Source organism: Ictidomys tridecemlineatus, chromosome 14, assembly GCF_052094955.1.
Source record: "Ictidomys tridecemlineatus isolate mIctTri1 chromosome 14, mIctTri1.hap1, whole genome shotgun sequence".
Lineage (NCBI taxonomy): Eukaryota > Metazoa > Chordata > Mammalia > Rodentia > Sciuridae > Ictidomys > Ictidomys tridecemlineatus.
The window spans coordinates 56,854,686-56,873,984 of NC_135490.1; the positions used below are offsets into that span (position 1 = coordinate 56,854,686).

The following is a 19,299-nucleotide window of genomic DNA, read 5'->3' on the forward strand; positions in this document are numbered from 1 at the left end:
TAGCAGAACTGCAATTTGATTCCAGCCAATTATGGTCCTAAACTTCATATGTATTATCCCATGTAAATTTTCAGTGACTGCTCTTCTCGTTTTTGGCTGGTAAAGGTCATTGGTTTGATGGGTTAAGGAAATGAACTTAAATGAGACTTATGGATCTTCTATACTTGCCACAAAGTTCCAAGATAATTGTGAATCTCTCTCTTAGACACACACACATACGCACACACACACACACACACCAAAAATAAAATCCTCGTTTTCAGATGAGCGAAGTAAAGTGAATTGCAATTCCACCTGAGTTTTTTTTCATTCCCCTTTTCTCCCTTCCAGTTGAAATGCACAGAATTTCATGTCCAGTGTTACAAATGAGTGGCACTGGATTTTTGAGTTCTTCAGGGTAGGATCTTTTCATCTCCATATTCTCTCCTATGCTACATAGTAATGGCCTTTAAAAAGAAGATAATGAAACAAATGGATGAGGGATGAATGGATGGATGGGTGGGTGGATCAAAGCAATCAGAAACACCAGAGTCTGTGACCTAAGGAACAAGGCCCAGTTCTTGAAGACCCATGTTGCAGCTGGACTTTATGAGTCACCCTAACATTCTAGTTACTCTCTGGAAGAGACATTCTGCCACACTGCTTCTCCTGGGTGGCCTGTAGGGGCCTGCATTTCCCCAGTTTGTTGTTAATGTACTTGATCTAAATCATCCCGAACCTTGTGTCTGCTCTGAGATAGACTGTTAAGCAAGCAAGGGTCTTTCAGAGATTGTACATTCAGGACTCCAGGACCTGCGGTATTGTTGTTTCATGATTTATGGCCAGAGGTGTGCACTCCTGTATCTATTGGTCAATGATGATAAAGCGGACATTATTGCCTCTGTGGATTTCCTGTTGTCCTCTCAACAGCCACCATTTAGAAGCATTTAATAAGTGCTAGGGGTGGGAAAACCTCCTTAAGTTGCTGTTGCATTGTGGAGTGATTTGTAGGCTTCCTCTTCAAATTTTATAAACTAGCACAAACAGTATTTCACATTTACTTTCATAATTTTTTCTGTTCTTTCTTTGCATTGACAGGTGAAATAGTCCACAACAAGGGGACAACTGCTCTGATCCTTAGTTTTCATTTTATTTGCAACTTTGATCACAGAGGCAAGCTAAGCCCCAAGGAAACACTCATCTTTACTATTAATAGGTTGTCACCATGCCTCCTTAACTGGTAGAGTAAGTCTGCTAAATAATAATAGATCCTAAACACCAAAGAGGTAATCCACAATTCCTTATTAAAATTGGGGTGGGAAAAATCAATGTGGATGTGATGCTGAATATTTGAATGCAACACTTAACTATGTTTATTATGAAGTAAATATTGAAGTTTATAAATCCTAAGTTTTTGGCAGTAGTTCTCAAAGTATGGTTTCTCCATCAGCTGAGAACTTTTTAGAATGAAAATTGGGAGGCGGGCATGCTCAACATACCAAATGAGAACTTTTTTGATGCACAACCAATTATACACTAAAGTTTGAAAACTACTGGTTTTAGGATGTTTCCAAGAATGAGCCTTTCTTTCTGTGTTTTTAAAATGATCATATGGAAAATTAATTTTTCTCTTTTCTGGACAGCATATAATCACACTAAACAATTACCCATACCTTTCCTCAAACATGTTAATCACATTAGAAATGCCATTCCCTTCTCATTCAAAATGCAAAATAGGTACCATTGCTCCAGAATGAGTGCCCTGGCAAATCAGGGCTTCAATATAAGAACTGAAATGAAATGCTTGCATAAACAATTCTTAGTTCTGAACTGTTCCAAGAAGGCTTACCTTTGCACCAAAAATATACATACAAATTATCCCTTAATACTATTTAGCAGAGAGAGGAGTGGGGGAGATGTGGGAATAGGGGGGCAAGGGCATTTTTTAAAGTACATTTTTGGAGAAAAAGCTTATGTTTGATGGTTTATAAAATGCTTTGTAAAGTTCTAAGAGGGGGTATCTATGCATTTAATGACTCTGCAATCCAGTGCTTTAACATTTTATTGTTGTCTTTATTGCCTGGAATTCCATCTCTCTGTGTCAGTGTTGGGGTAATGTGCGGTAAGAACGTTTCCATTTCAGTCCATGATTAATTAGCTGACATTTATTGAGTACTTAATATGTACCTATAACTGAGTTAAAATGAAATACTGAAAGTATGGCCTCTGCTTTCTCACAAGCTTACAACCTATTCAAAGCGATGGGAGTAAAATTCCTGAAACTTTTGAACTCAATAAAATGTCATGATCACAAGAGGCATGATACAGACAGCAAATGAAGACAGAGTTAGTGCACTATGGGGATTGGTTGCTCAAGGTGTTTAGTATTTATTTAAAAGGAGGCTTTATAGAGCAGGTGTATCTCAAAGGATGCTTTAGATCAGTGATGAGTCATTTGTAAAAATGGCCTCAATTCTTCTGCTTCCTGTATCTCTGCCTTTTAGCAATGCAACTTTTTATTTTCTTAGATGAAGAGGTACAGTCTAGTCCTTCAACCCTGAAATCTGAGCTGGCTTTACAATGGCAGCAGTGACAAGATGTTAGTTCTGAACTTAAGTCTTCAAGAGACCTTGCATGTTTTGGGCCTCTCTCAGATTATCTTTAGCTGCCACAAACAAGTCTAGGCTCTCTGCTTAAGGATGAGAACACATTCTTTATGAGACAAGCTGTTTCACCTGAGGTGACTGGAGACTAGTTGGCCTCTAACAGGAAAAACTGCTGAGTACAGTCCTATTTGCCAACCACCATAATCTTGGGCTAAATGAATATATACTGTTTTAGGCCAACAAATTTCAGAGTGGTTTGCCATTAATTATAATTGATAGAAGAGCTTAAGACAGAGATGAAGAAAAAAATTGTTCTAGGCTAGAGTTGCACCTCCAAGAAGTCAAGAGTCAGAAATACATGAGGTCAGACCAAAGAAAAATGGAGAAACTAGTAGAACTGGATGTCTGAGCCACTTTGTTTCCATAAAATAGCTCCAGGGATTGAGAGAACACATACTGGAGGCCAGAGATGCACCTCTATTCATATGATGATCTTTCTGCAAGCACTCCATCATGGTAGAACAAATAGGAATCCCCACATGTTGGGACATACAGGGTGCATCTAGATGCCATCCTTTCAGGCTAGACTTTAAGAGAATGAAACATTGTTTCCTAGTCAACTATCAGATGCCAAGAACAAAAGATCCTGTGGCTTATAGTTTCCTTTTATTTTTCAAATAAAATTATGAGAACTTATATGTCATACTTTCAAGAAATGGCAACTGTAGACTCTCAGAGTAAAGATATTACCAAGTTAGACTGCTGTTCACCTTTCACTTTTCACAGTGTGGATCTACTGCCCATTGAAAAATAGTTTTAATTCAGCTGTATTGGGTTACTAAAAATATTTTTCACTGTAAAAGAGTGTAAGAGGAAAATTTTACCTTGAAATGCTGAAATGTATTCTTTCTCTTAGATGGTACTGCTTGAAAAGCACATCTCTGGGATATGATGAATTCTTGTTTTAGTAGTAGCTCCTTAAATCTGGCAGAACAGGTGGGCAGTAGTGGGGAGTGGTAGGGGTGGAGTGAGGGTGAGGAGTGTGGTATTCTGGTGAAACAATATTGAACCTATAACTACTTATGCCTGGGATCTTATGTTCCAGTAGCCACAGAAACTTCTTCTTCTTCTTCTTTTTTTTTTTTTATTGGAAAACGGGTTAGTTGACAAAGAGCCATAAACTTTATACAAAATGGCCTTTACTGAGCAAATGTTTTACTCGATCTATGGTTCAACCACACATATCCTAAAATTGTAGTGAAGCAGGAATTTCAATAGAAGAAAAGGCAGGAGTAATGAGGACTGAAGTGTCACCCAAGCAGGAGTCAAAGAGGCGTGTCATACCCGAATCAGTGCACACTGAGTGTGCAAGCTGGAAGGACAGAGGGCGTGCTTTAAAGTTGTCATTTTAATTGCTGCTTGTCTCCTATGAACATGTTGCTCCCTTTGGGCTGTCAAGTAATCAGCTCACCCCAAACTTTTCTGAACCGAGGGCCGCAAGTCTTGTGTCCCATCTTTCCCTCTCAAGCCTGCCTCTCACCAGCGTTTGGGCATTCTGCGCCGGCTAACAGGTCCCTGCTTACTGAAGCATCACCTCTCACTCCCCAGTACATCTCCGCAGCCCACTCGGACTGCAGCCTGTTTGCCGCCCGTCCTCCCATTGCTGCAGTCAGGGCGACCGAGAGGGAGGAGGCACGCAGGGAAGGGAAGACCCAGGAGGACCAACTCGCCGGCCAGCTCCGAAATCAGCATGGGGAAGGGAAGCGCGGGGCGAGTTCGCACCACAGGTAAACAGGCTGGCGAGGCGCAGGGCGCTGCCGCCGCCGCGGCCACCCAGCGATTTCCAGGCACGCAACTCCGCCTCCAGGGCGCTCTCCCTCGCGCTCTCGCCCAGCCGCTAGCTCGCAGCCCCAGCAGCCGCCGCAGCATCACTTCACACAAAGGACTGTTACCCGCTGAGCAGCTCCTCCACCTCCACGTCCTCCTCCGGTGACAGCAGCCCCGACAGCAGGGCTCCGGTGCGGCGGCGGCGGCGGCGGCGCGGGGGGACCTGTCACTCCTTGCAACCCAGGCGGTGGCAGCGCAGCGGCTTTTTTTTTTTTTCTTTTAGCTTTTCTTTTTTTCCCCCCTTTATATCTCTTGGTCTTTTTTGTGGTTCCACCCATCTCTTCCTCCCTCCTCCTTCCATAAACAACTCTCCTACCCCACCCCCCCAATAAATAAATAAAAGGAGGAGGGTAAAGGGGGGAAGGAGGAGTGGTGTGGGGCGCGGGGGGGGGTGGCAAGGCAAAGGGAGGCAGCGCGACAGAGCCAGGCAGAGTCCGCACCGACAGCCAAGAGCCCGCACGCACCTCAAACCATGAGATGGCGACGCGCCCCGCGCCGCTCCAGGAGTGCTGGCCCTCCGGCCCCGCGTCCCGACTCGGCCGCCCGCTTGCCGCCGCCGCTGCTACTGCCGTGGCTGCTGCCGCTGCTCCTGGGGACCGCGGCCCTGGCGCCGGGGGCGGCGGCCGGCGACGAGGCGGCTCCCGCGGGGGCCTCGGTGTGCTACTCGTCCCCGCCCAGCGTGGGCTCGGTGCAGGAGCTGGCTCAGCGCGCCGCGGTGGTGATCGAGGGAAAGGTGCACCCGCCGCGGCGGCAGCAGGGGGCACTCGACAGGAAGGCGGCGGCGGCGGCGGGCGAGGCAGGGGCGTGGGGTGGCCAGCGCGAGCCGCCAGCCGCCGGCCCAGGGGCGCTGGGGCCGCCCGCCGAGGACTTGCTGCCCACTGCCAACGGGACCGTGCCCTCCTGGCCCACAGCCACTGCGCCCAGCGCTGGCGACCCCGGGGAGGAGGAGGCACCCTATCTGGTGAAAGTGCACCAGGTGTGGGCGGTGAAAACCGGGGGCTTGAAGAAGGACTCGCTGCTCACCGTGCGCCTGGGGAACTGGGGTCACTCGGCTTTCCCCTCCTGCGGGAGGCTCAAGGAGGACAGCAGGTACATCTTCTTCATGGAGCCCGAGGCCAACAGCAGCAGCCGCGCGCCGGCCGCCTTCCGAGCATCGTTCCCCCCTCTGGAGACCGGCCGGAACCTCAAGAAGGAGGTCGGCCGCGTGCTGTGCAAGCGGTGCGGTAAGTTCCTCGCCCCTGGGGGCGTGCTTCGCAGGGCTCAGAGGGCGCGGTGGGCACCAGGATTCGACGGCTGCGGAGCAGAGGAGGTCTCAGGAGTTGCTGGGGTCTGGGTGTCGGACTCCAGAGGTCCTCAGGAAGGGAGATTTCCCGGGTTCCATTGGCAGAACCTTTTCCACGTTCCTGCTTCCTAGGCTTTGCCACTGGTGAAAGCCCAAGTTTGGTCCTTGGTTGGGGCGGCCTGAAACTTTTTAAACCTTTGGGGTTTGGTTCAACTAAGTAGAATCGAAATGTGCCTGCTGTTTTCTTGCCTGTGGAATATTGAATTTGGTTTTGGTTAGGAGCTGCTTATTATGGGCCCCTGAGTGAGGCTTTTCCTCTGAAGGAGAATGAGTGAGGTGGACAGGATTTTAATGCCTTCTCTTCACTTTTGAATCCTGAGTGTGGAGATGAGATGGGCAGGGATTGTCTGTGTCCCTTGGGAATTCAGGCAAGGAAAGGACACCACTCAGAGATTTCTTTAGGCAGATGGCAGAGTTTTTGGTGAACTAAAGTCCAACAGATTAGGTTCAATCTGTATCTTGTGTATATGTGTATGCAAGAGTTATAAAGTATTTTGGTGAAATCATCTCAAGAATTTTTGTTTTCTCAATATTTTGGTTTGGAGTCTATTTTGGCACTTCAGTGAATCAGAACAGATGAACATAATTATGGAGCTTCACGTGTAGGCCCTGAAGAAGAATTTCAGAAAAGAAGTTTAGCGACGGATTTCCCAGACCTTTTCCCATTTTCCTATTGAAAAGTATTCTTCCCAGGTCTGCGTCATATTATCAGGTTTGACAAATTAGCTGGTAATCTAATTACATTTCTGAGATAGCCTGCGTTTATGCCATTCATAAGATAATTTCTAGGATCTAAATATCTGTATTATTTCCTGATTACCATATAATCACTAACGCATAGCAGGGTTTCTTCTCAAACCATAAATTAACATGATTACACATTGCAAATTCTAACATGCATAATAGCTTTTTTCCTTGGTCTTTATATATCGGTCTAATAGATGGTTGGATTAATTGAATTTTCACAAAACTCAGCATCATGCTATATTCAGTATGCCTGTAATGCAAAGTATATCATTTCTTTTTAATTTGTAGCTAGTGAAGCCCAATTATTTAAATTTCTGGTTGATTCTTGTGTCCTGCAGTTAATTAATGTCCAATGATTTGGATTTAGTGACAAGAAAGAGCAGTGTTCACCCACCATTCCCCTATGTTAACAATGGACTTTGTGTGCCAGGGACCTGTTAAGATTGCACCACTCTGTGGACAGAAGCTGTTCAGAGTGGTGCTGAGGAAAACTGAGTGACGTTGGGATTCCCCATGACTGGCTGATAGATGTCACTGTAAAACATGGGAAGTGCTCTGCTGGGAGCTGACTTATTAGGGAACACAAAAGCTCAAAACCATTGTACTGCAGCTTATGTTATTCTGTTGTGGAATCTGCACAAAACCTTTAAGCCATACTATGGTCCAGTTTTCAGATATTTTATTATATGTAATTCAGGAAGGATTTTGAGTTTAGCCCTAACCACATGAGTTTGAAATCATTGACTCTACATGGTGGGAAGTTAATATAAAGGGGATTGTTGCTAGCAGTGATGCTTAGGATTGGGGGTATATTACTAGATTAGCAATGGTGTTGGTTATGTCTTTTAACTAGAAACAAATGTCAGACTTTGGAGGTAAACTTCTTATAAGCACTCAGAGAATGTTTGGACATGGAAAATCCATGTTGTCTGGAGAGGAATAATATTCTGTTTTGTGCTTCTAAGGGGAAAAAAATCTTCACTGAAGGTCCTCAGTTTTGTCCTTTTGTTTGCCAAAAGAAAACACATAATTATAAATTGTGGCATGTTTTAAAAATTGGGATTTTTAATGAGTTGGAAACCTCCTTGCATCTAATTGAGTAGATTACAAAAATCACAAAATTACTGCTCTGTGTTTGTATAATTGTTGTGTGTGTGTGGTTATTTTAGTGTTATATAATTTAAGGTAGGGTAGTTAGTACATTAGACCTCAACTAATGGTTTAGCTAAGTACTGAGTGCTGAAAGTTTCTCTTGCATTATTGCCCACATAGTAATCATTACAATAATGGAGGGAAAAAGTAAATAGTATAAACTATTTTTTTTTATAATGAAAACTCAGAAAATCCTTACTTGGATAATTGGGTGTAAAAGTGTGTGAGTGTGTATGTTTGAAAACTTGTGCATTCATCCAGTCTGTTTTATAGTCTTAGTTAACAATGTCTTTCAGATCCTACCACGCAAAGGAACACAGTTAAGTGGAAAATATATATAAAGACAATAGGGGCTGATTTGTCCTGGTTGAGCTGCTTCTGTGTGCTTCCAGTTAGAAGATTTCAGGAACAATGATGGAGCAGAGGGCCCTTATCTAATGACATGAAGCTGCCCTGAGAGTGTGACGGTTGTGTGCAGGTTTGAGCCATGATGCTAGGCTGGAGAGGAATATAGCAAAGTCATTTTGTGATATCATACCCAGGGGAACAGTTTCCAGATCTCGCGCTCTCAGCTGCAGTATCATTTCCTACAAGTTGCTTACTAGTGTAGAAACTACACATGCAACAGATTAGTCTTTCAGCTTCCCTGAAAAAATTTCCCTCCATCGAATAGAAACTCCTGAGTAGTGTCTGTATTTAAAAAAAGCTCTTTGAAAAAAGGACCTTTTGGAACAGAAACTGTTAGTGTGTTTTAGAAGACAACATAGAATTTCATAGCTTGTTTGCTTTATAGTTGAAGTTTGTATAAATTACACTTTCTTTACAGTTGGTTAAATTCTTCCCAGTCTTTACTTTTTTTTTTTCTTGTTCAGTGAATGACCTAAGAAACATTCTTGGGTTTTGTGTTCATCAGAATGTAAAATAACTTGCTCTTTAATTAAATTTATGATATTCAGGTAAATCATTGTTTGATGTGCTACACTTTTAGTTTTCAAAGCATTGTGGTTATACGAGGCAGAGATTGATTTCCAAAATGGAATAAAAATATGGATGCTGAATAACATCTACAATTGGGCTATGCCAGATTTCCATATCAATTATGTTCTTAACAAGACAATCTAGATATTCTATATATCATATAACATTGCAATTAAGATCTATATGTATATTGATAATATAAACATATTTATCAAATATTTGTGATAAATGGCCCTAGCTCTTTCCAATATTCTCAATCACCATTTAATAATGTGTGCTGACCTTATGGTGTTATGAAAATGAAAAAAATGCTGCAGGGATTTTCCAGCCAGCATTGAAGAAAATTATTCTTAATAAAAGCTATATTAAGGAAGTAGCAATAGGAACAGATATGGCTTGAATGCTTGTATTTCATGAATACACATGTAAATGTAATTCCCCTAGCATTTGTGACTGCTCTCTTTAAACCTTATAAATCTTGCTGTCAAAAATCGATACCAAATTTAACTCCCTTCTATCAAGGAGAGAAACTGCATATGTATTTATTTATATTTATATTAAAAAGTGAAACCAAGATAGGTCATTTGGGAAAACAAATCTTCAGATTAAAAATATTTTAAAAAAGAGAATTTAAATATTTGTGTTAGAATATTTTACTAACACGAGGGGATAGTCCTCATCAGTTGGGAGGGATCTATAAATCCTCTGAATCTAGGGAAAGTTTTACCATATGTCTTAATGCATTAGCGATGACTGGGAAGCTTAAATAACTCTGAGGATCAAAACAATGAGCTGTGTTTCCCCTGGCCTGTGTATTTATAGCAAATGAGAGCAAAAGACGTGATTGGGCGGGTTACTGCCCTTGTCAAATATAATCTATTCATTGTTCAGGAAATCTCTTTTGCTTCGATACCCATTTTCTTCCTGTTATTTTTTTCCTTAATTATAAACATAACATTTTAGAACCTATTTTTACATTTCAGTGACAATTTATAAACTGGCCAGATGTTCAGAGATCTTCAAATGCTCATCTGCCCTTAGTATTTAGCAATACTTGGGTTTTTATGGTTTGTTTTTAATGGACTTAAATGATAAAAGAAAAAAGTCTCTAGATAGCACTTATTAAATGAATATACTATTAATCTTATATAAAAAATGATAATGATGAAGACAATAAGGATGTAATTAGTGTTATTAGTGAGTCAAGCAATTTGTTACCCCCCCATAAATGTGTAACATGACTTAGTCAAAGTTTTCATAACAAAATGAAAACTAATTTTTAATGTTCTTATTTCTAAGTAACAGAAATAGTTTTTGTGGACAGTTTTCAACCCATTTATGAATGTTTTAAATTTTTGCATGTATGTTACTCTGTGCTCTTATGTTGTTATAAAATTTAAGGTAAAATTAAAGTAACATGAAAGAATGTGTAATTTAGCTAATTTTTCCCCATTGTCCCATAAATATCAGTCACCTTATAGTATTTGACCAGCTGCTTAGTGATATGTCTTGTATAAATGTGAAGTTGAATCATTGAGAATTTATAAGATACAGATAAGTCTTACTGAGTTGAGTGATTGCTCTAGTTGACAGGATGTGTTTCATAGTGCACAAGTTGTTGAGTGCTGTTTTGCACTAGAGGCAAACTTGTTTCTAAAAGCTTCTTTCCTTGATTTCTATCTTCTAATGATCCATAAAGGTTGAAGTAAATAAAAGAAATTTTAGTGAAGCTGAGAATTAAAAATGGGTTGACTAGTTAGTTTGTTTTGGGCATAGATCCAACTGTTAGGCACCCGTTTCTCTAATGATAGGAGCCATCTAACCATTTTAGAGAGAGAGATGTTAAGTGATAATTTACCTTATTTTTTAATTTTTTAAAGAAGGCTAGGGTATTTTTCCCTATGGAAAATAGTTTCCTAGAAACTGTTTCTTAACCTTGATCCACTCCATTAGGGCTTAGTAAAATTTATGACTTTCTTTTCTTAATAACTAAAACAAAATAAAAAGAAGAAGAAGAAATTTCATCCACAACTTAGATGGTACATGGGAGAGTGAACAAGCACTTCCTAACTCAGTCTTCAGATGTGTTTTCCCTTCATCTCTATTTCCCTTATGAAGATACTGCAAGGAAAGCCTTAGGTAAATGATGGGGCCATGAGTGGATCTCAGTCTGTGAATGTAGGATTGCTGTTCATCATCACATTGACTCACCTTCTTTTGACATCTTGGAATTTGGCTGCCTGGATCCAAGTATGTTGGAAAACAGCAGTCTGAAATCACGGGACTGTGAATGCAAACAGTCTTTCTGTTCCTGATAGAATCCTCGTTCATCCCATGAGGACACAGATGGTAACCTGCATTGCATCTCTAGTTCAGAGGCTTTTCCCCCAGAGCCCAAGACTCTGTCTTTGGATGTCTGCCCTGATGTGTTGGGAACTGTAAGAAAACAGCACAGAGTGGTGCATGATTTTAGAGGTGGCCATATTTAGGAGGTAATGATAGGTTGAGAGAACCTAGAGGAAAGAATTGTTTCTTTTTCCTTTTGCTCTGTGATACCACAATATGTGAGCTGAACAGAGCCTAGCACAAGGGATCATGCCTGATAAGGGCACTGGAGTCTTGATAGTAGGTACATCCAGGGCATGGCAATGCTAAGAGAGGCAAAACCCTAACTGCTTTGCTAAATCTGGAAAGCCCTCAGCAGTATGCTGTTATCCTAAAAGTTTGTCTCTAATCTGGAAATTGCCATTAAGGCAAAGGAAGATAACAAATTGAAGGCTCAACTAAAACCAAGTGATTTTAATTATTACTCATTGAGTTTGGATCTTTTTTTGCCTTTATGATAGTTATAGCTTGCTTTTTTAAGGTGTCGATTAAATGCTCAGTAATAATTAATTAAATGATAAATGACGAATTACCTCACTTTGTTTTATAGTTGGCAATGACTGATCTAGGCAAACTTTGGAAAGGAAAAAAAAATCCCTCTGATTCTTTCTCTTTAGGTCACTAACTTGATGAGATGTGTGTTTGTAGGAAGTAGCATATGGAATAGTAACCTACCAAGACACTACTGCCTCCTCTTACTACCCAGAGCCTCACCTCTGGATTGATCTTTGGCCATCAAAGAAAGGTCACTGAATTTCCCCAAACTTCTTTTTCCTCAATTATGTTTGGACATTTATTCCATGTAGTTTGTAGCCAAGAGGGGGAAAATTTTCAGGGTTGTAAATACTTGAAAGTACACAAAGAGATTTTGAATCATCTATGAATCCCTACCCCTCTTTTGAGCCGACCCATTCCCAAATCATCCCAGCTTCTTATGAGTACTTGACTTCAGTATGCAGAAGTGTTGGCTCTCCCTTGATCTCTCCTCACAGGTGTTTAAACATCTTGGTACAATAAGTTATACCTTATATGGAAATTCAGTTCTTGTAACTGAAGATGGAAAAGCACTGCTTATATCTCAGAGAAGTAATAAAAAAACAAAAGATTTTGGCTGAGCTGCTTTTTGCTTACTTATCTTGTTTTTAATATCACATCAGTTCTTGGTTACACGGCAGGTGGGACAGCACATATTTGAGCTCTGATGAATAATGAGATCCTTTTCCTTCAGTTGGCCCTGGAGGCACTGTAGGAGAGAGGGTTTACTCCCAAAGCAGCAGATGCTGTGGTAGCATTTTCTCCCACCGCAGGGGGCCTCCCCTCCTGGCTGTACCTTTGTACAGATCTTGGTGGCCCTCAATGAGGAGAAAATGGATGGCTGTGTCTGCATCACACAGAATTTGTCTTCGACTTTGCCCTTGGGAGGTGATTCTGACAGTTAGAACCCCTTCTCAACTTGTAGGATGGAGGGGTTTGGCTCAGAGTGGGTGTGCTTATTGTCCTGTCATTAGCATACCAGGGTCCTCCTGTGGAGATCATGTAGGCTCTTTTTCTTTGAAAGTCTGGAAATCTCTAGAATGCTCCTTTCCTCCACTGTCTTCCTTCCCATCTGCAGGGGTGGGTCACATCTTGTTCTCACCTTCTCTAGCAACTTTTCTTTCATTGGAATGGGAATTTTATTTAAAAAATTCTAATGTTTTAGGATATAAAATTATTCTGGTGAGCATTTTTTAAAATTTTGAAATTGTTTACTATTTTATATTTTACTATATTTACTATAAAATTAACTATTTTAACTCTTTTTTTTAAAAAAAGATTTTTTTTAGTTGTAGTTGGACAAAATACCTTTATTTTATTTATTAATTTTTATGTGGTACTGAGGATCGAACCCAGTGCCTCACACATGCTAGATGAGCGCTCTACTGCTGAGCCACAACCTCAGCCCTATTTTAACTCTTTTTAATCACAAAATTGAACTTCGGTACCTATTAAATACTAACTTTCTGTTTTCCGCCTCTTCCTTTCCTTTGGTAGCTGCCACTCTCTACTTTTCTTTGTGAATATGACTACTTTAGGTACCTCATTTCAGTGAACTTGTACAATATTTGTCCTTTTGTGATTGGTTTATTTCACTGAGCATAATATCTTCAGGGGTCATCCCTGTTGTACCATGTGTCAGTATTTTGCCCTTTAAGGCCAAATAATATTCCTTCAAAAGTGTAAACCACCTTTTGTTAATCCATTTATCCATCAGGGTATGCTTGTGTTACCTCTATGTTTTGACTATTGTGAATACTGCTGCTATGAACATGGATGTATAAATATCTACTTGAGTTCTTGCTATCATTTCTTTAAGCTATATACCCAGAAGTTGAATTTATAGGTCACACGCTAATTCTATGTTTAATATTTTTGAGGCACTAACGTGAAGTTTTTCACAGCAGCTGCATATTTTATATTTCTACTAACAGTGTACAAGGGCTCTACTTTCTCCACATCTTCACCATGTTATCTTTTTCATTTTGATAATAGCTATTCAAATGGCTATGAAGCGATAGTGAACAGGTTTATTTTTTTCTATACAAAGTTACTATGGCTGATTACACTGTCATTAATAAGAAACAAAAGTTTTCAGAAAACAAAGTTGTTCTCTATTCAACTCTTAATTTACATGACATTTAGGAACCTAAATCTGAATAACAAATAACACAATTTCAACAGATATTAGCTTAATAAAAATGATGAAAGGTTTAAAGAGTAAACTTGGCCTTGAAAACCTGGGAAACTCAATGAGCCTCAAAAAAATGGTATATTTATACTTGCTAACATTAGTCCAGAGAGGTGATTTGTCATATTTGAATACTATCAGAATCTTTTAATTGATTTTGCTCATTTATCAATTTTCTTTCCTAATTTCCTTGTCTGTATTCCTGTCCACTGCTTCAGTCCCCTCTGTTAAGTACTGTACTGGAATCTGAGTCATTCTTAAATGCTACTATGTTAAGCCTCTTTTCCTGCTCAGACTGTCTCTGGATGCACTATAGTTAACTGTCCATCCTGACAGTCTGTGTCTTCCTCATTCCAAACTGAGCCTTATCTTTCTCATCTTACTGTTTGAACACTTTAATCCAGTCTAACTGCTCCATGAACAGGCCATGTGTTTTCCTTATTTTACTTCTTTTATGCAGGCCAATTCCTCTCCTGGGTCTCTTTCTTCCCTCATTTCTACCTGAGAGAATTCTGCTCCCCCGTCAAGGGTCAGCTCAAGTCCTATTGTCATGATGGTCCTCCTGATGGATTCTGACAGAACACACTCACCTCAGCCTTTGAGCACAGAGCACCTTTTAACTTGTACTTTAGGTGATGGTATGACAAAATTTCTTATATTATCTTGTGCTTTTTATAATTTGTGTTTTTAAGCTTTTCTCTGTTGAGTCTGTTTTATTTAGTTAGCTGTGACTAAAAGACCTGACAAGAACAATTTTAAAAGAGGAAAAGTTTATCTGGGGACCCAGAGTTTCAAGGTTTTAGTCCCCAGGCAGCTGACTCCATTCCTTGACGCTCTAGGTGAGGCAGAACATCCTGACAGAAGAGTGTGGTGGAGGGAAGCAGCTCACATGATGATCAGGAAGGAGGGGGGGGGCAAAGGCATACCCCCAATGACCCACCTCCTCCAGCCACACCCTGGCAGCCTTCAGTTACCACTCAGCTATCCACCATTAGGGTATTAATTCACTGATTGGGTTAAGACTCTCATTATCCATTCATTTCTCCTCTAAACCTTCTTGCAGTGTCTCACACATGAGCTTTTGCGGGATACCACATCCAAACCGTAACATCTCTCTTGCCTTACTTGGGGTTCTGCACTATTCTTGTGGGCAGATGCTTGCAATGTCTTCTGCTTTTTTTTTTTTATTGATTGTTCAAAACATTACAGAGCTCAAGACATATCATCTTTCATACATTCGACTCAATTGGGTTTTGAACTCCCCAAATACATAATACAGACTCACTTCTGTTACATACTCACATTTTTACACAATGGAGTATTATGCAGCACTAAGAAACGACAAAATCATAGAATTTGCAGGGAAATGGATGGCATTAGAGCAGATTATGCTAAGTGAAGCTAGCCAAGCCCTAAAAAACAAATGTCAAATGTCTTCTTTGATATAAAGAGAGCCACTAAGAATAGAACAGGAAGGAAGAGCATGAGGAAAAGACTAACAGTAAACTAAGACGAATGGGGGGAGAGAAAGGAAGAGAGAAGGGAAAACATATGGAAATGCTTTTTTTTTTTTAAACAAATGAAAAGTGTCTTATCCTCAGAGTCAGAACAATCCTTTTCACTTCAGCTTTGCAATTTAGGACCTGTAAAATTTGGGGCACCTATCTTTATTTACCAGTTTTCTAATATGCAAAATAGAAGGGAGAACCAAGATGCTTTTTGAGGTCCATTCAAACAGTTCCTAGTTCTTATCTAAGAAATGACCCAAACATAGACTTCTGCTCATTCTGTTCCTAGAATTCCACCCTCCTCCCCAATTTCAGTGTTGTTCTGAGAAGAATGATCTTTGGAAAACAACTGTTGAACTTTTGGACAATTAGAGAGGAAAAAGAGAATGGGAAGAGAGGAAACCTTCAAGGGAACATGCCTCCTTTCTCCAAATCCCCGTACCTCCATTGTCCTTTTATTAAACTGTCTACAAAAAACCAGCAGTTCTTTATGTTCACCAGCATCATCTTTTCAAAAAGCAAAAGCCATAGTCTCTGCAAGTCTTTCTTTGAAACAAGAAGGTATGATTAATAGATGAACCCCCAGCTGTAAACTTTTAGAACAAGGAAGTTCAGTCATTTGTTGTAACAAAATGAAAAAAGATTCAAACTGTTTGACTAGGAATTTGTTTTAACAACATAAATGTGACAGTTTTAGGTTTTAATAACTAGGACTGTTACAGAAATGGATGAGGCTGGCCCAGAGAGTAGGAAGAATTTCATCTGCGGTGGGTGTGATGATATCATGGAGGGGCTTTCTGCCACCATGCAGAGGTTAAGAGACCTTCTTTCTCAGCTTATGATTATTGTGGTTTGGGCCAGAAGAGGATACACTTAGTTCTTTTATGGGTAAATGGGGCAACAATGAAACAAGTTATCAAGTGAGGGATAATATGATCTGACTTTTTAAATTTCTGCATGAAGTACATTGGCAGCTCCTAAGCATGAGGGTCGGCCAGACAGGACTCAGTCAGGTTGGGTCCAATTTTTTTCCTTCAGTGCAACCTCCCTTATGCCCCTGTGGACCCAGAGTCAATGTTGTTTATATATAGTGGCTTCACAATCTACTCCTCAAGTGCAGATCTTTCTTTCTGGCTCTAGATCCATATAGCCACATAACCCAGATGTCACCCAGACACTTTATATTACATACATCAAATAGTATGTGCCAGTCTATCTGCACAACTGTGTACTAATAACAAAATTACTGTCATTAATGTTAAAATTACCACTATTTTTTTCAGTGGCTTCTTTGGTCAACATTCATTTCATGATAGATAGAGTATTAGGTGCTGATATAAATTCACTTAACCTCTCATCATTGGATAGCATTAATGTTTTCTTAGTTATCTCAAACCAGAAACCACCTTCAGCCTTATTATCAGTTTGATGTCTGAATCCCATCGGTTCTAACTCTTTTAACAAACCTCAGATTCCTCCTTTATTCTAACTCCAGTGTTTCTGTGATAGCTCCCATTCTTACTGTAATAGCAATAGCTTCTTATCTTTGTCGGTGTATCATCTGCCTCTTGGTATGGTGTCTCTACTGTTGCTAGAGGGATCTTTCTAAAATAGAAAAGATCATACTACGTCCTTATTTAAAACTTTTGAGTTGCCATCAGGATAAAATTTACGTTCCATTGAATGGTACATAAGGCCTCTATCTACATTTGCACTTCACTACCCAGTGATCCAGACTGAGTATGTCCTTCAGTTGTGAAAGTGAAATAAAACTGTATATCCATGGATTATTCTACAGAAGGAATATGATCACTCAAAATGTATTCATAGTATATGCCATAGTATATTGTCAACTGTCGTCGTACAATATTTGTGTGATTTATGCATCTATCTCTATCTCTATCTCAAGTTTCTGTCTGACAAAAGAGAAAAAAAGAGCCTAGAATCCTAAATGGCGAAATATTAACAGCATTTACTTATGGGTATTGGGATTATTGATGTTTAAAATTTTCTTCATTTTGTTTATTTGTATTTTCTAGTTTTCTTTTTTAGAAAACAGAAGCAGTAAATACTATTTTTTAATACAAATACTGACTTGTGACAAGAACTATGTCTTCAGAACACTTTCTTTGTCATAACAGATTTATTAGGTAGGTAGGCTAGCTGATGTAGCATATGGCACCCCAAATATGTAACAATTCAGGTACAGTAGTTTATTTCTACCCAGTGAATGGATGGAACTAGATGTTCTAGTCTTTACTTTCCTCTAAGTTCTGTGCTAATGACACCTGGAGCATAACTGAACCTCGCCACAGATAGACAAAATTGGTTGGAAAAGGCAGTGTTCCAATTTGTGATGGTCATTTTATTTTCAATTGCATACCAAGTTTCTGAAAAGTAGACAAATGTGTTTTCTGCTGCCTCATTGCAACGGAAGAGCCCAATGTGCAGAACAGGTCATAAAATCACCTATGTTTATTGTAGATAAATAGCATATTAAACACATGCTCTTCCCTATGTTCAACCTAGCATTTTATTGGTGAGTTTTGCAATAAATCTTTAAGGTATAATGCCCACTATTTCTGGTTTCATTTGATATCATTGAAAATGAGGAGGGTCAGATGGCTATGGCCACATCTACTGTGTTTTTCATTGAGTGTTTGGATGCCTTTTTGAGCTCCCTGTTTAACAAATCATTTTGATATAGGGTCTGGAGAAAAACTCTCAGGCTTTATCACTGCTGATTTAATTGAGTTTCATGATGCACATTTTTTTCTTAGTGGATAAATTAAAAATGCTGATAAAGCTGCCTGTAAAAGCAAAATTGTTAGGTTAAACCTGCCCAATATATTAAACATATTGATGAGTAATCTGTCCACTGTTTTTAATCACTTTTATTAACTCTCCAGTAGTTTGATTTCCAGTAACTTACTAAATAACTGTCATTATGTGCTCAGTAATATTTCTCTTTAAAATACTATAGAAGAGTCCATGAAAATGATTAAGGTGCCAATATCATCCACCTACCTCCTGTTAGCAAGAATTGCTGGTGATTTTATGATTAGTTGGGTATATGGTTATGCTTCCTTTGTGCTACTCAGGAGGATAGGAAACCAATTCATAACAGGTGAACAGATAACAAATGGATTTGAAGCTGTGTAAAATAGTCTTTTGCACATTTATATCTTTCATGTTATTATTATAAAGGTCTTTAAATAATTTTTATTAAATATTGAGAAGATAAAATGCTTTTATGAATTAGATGTGTGTTGTAAAGAATAGTGCTTTTTTGCTATTTTTATTGGTTCATTTTTTTAATTTTGAGGAAAAAAACCAGTTTTTATCTAGACATGCATGCACAGAAAAGCATTTACTGTTTTCAGATAGAGGATTCAGAACTGTTACCACAATCTGACTATTATTTTTTAGTTAGTATGTATTATTTTTTATCATTTTAAATTTACTTATTCTAATTAGGTATATATGACATCAGAATGCATTTTGATTCATTGTACACAACTGCAGCACAACTTTTCATTTCTCTGGTTGTACATGATGTAGCGTCATACCACATGTGCAGTCATACGTGTACTTAGGGTAATGATGTTCATCTCATTCTACCATCTTTCCTACTCCCGACTGCTTTGTGCAATCAAAGTTCCTCCATTTTTCCCATGCTCCCCCCATTATGGATCAGCATCCACTTATCAGAGAGAACATTTGGCCTTTGCTTATTTGTGATTGGCTTACCTCACTTAGCATGATATTCTCCAACTCCATCCATTCCTCTGCAGATGCCATAATTTTAAGACTAGTGATATATTTGGTTGTGCTTTTCAGTTTGGTTTTTGTCATGGGCTATTTGGCTTTGTAAGGCTCTTGAGAACTAAAGAATAGCTTAAGGCTTTGTCATGCCTGCAGGTCAATAAGGAACATATTTATTAAAAGAGATTAAAAATTTATCATTAATATACCCCTTACCACTTTTTC

The 19,299-nt window shown here is 39.6% G+C and overlaps 2 protein-coding genes across 12 annotated transcripts in view; one reads left to right on the top strand and one right to left on the bottom strand.

Moving 5' to 3' along the window:
• Positions 1–6,221, bottom strand: part of LOC144370439 (uncharacterized) — an 80,083-nt gene extending 73,862 nt beyond the window's left edge. The window contains exon 1 of one of the 4 annotated variants that reach the window (XR_013430406.1): positions 5,496–6,111. The gene's annotated coding sequence lies outside the window, so the exon portion shown is untranslated. The other 3 variants (XR_013430408.1, XR_013430407.1, XM_078031183.1) reach the window with 3 other exon arrangements.
• The window catches only part of Nrg1 (neuregulin 1), a 986,545-nt gene continuing 972,125 nt past the window's right edge, over positions 4,880–19,299 (top strand). For 4 of the 8 annotated variants that reach the window (XM_078031166.1, XM_078031165.1, XM_078031167.1 and 1 more), the window contains exon 1: positions 4,882–5,695. In XM_078031166.1, coding sequence (XP_077887292.1) covers positions 4,945–5,695 — 751 coding nt within the window. In that variant the 5' untranslated portion in view covers positions 4,882–4,944. Of the gene's footprint in view, positions 5,696–19,299 lie in introns of all 8 variants that reach the window. The other 4 variants (XM_078031172.1, XM_078031173.1, XM_078031168.1 and 1 more) reach the window with 2 other exon arrangements.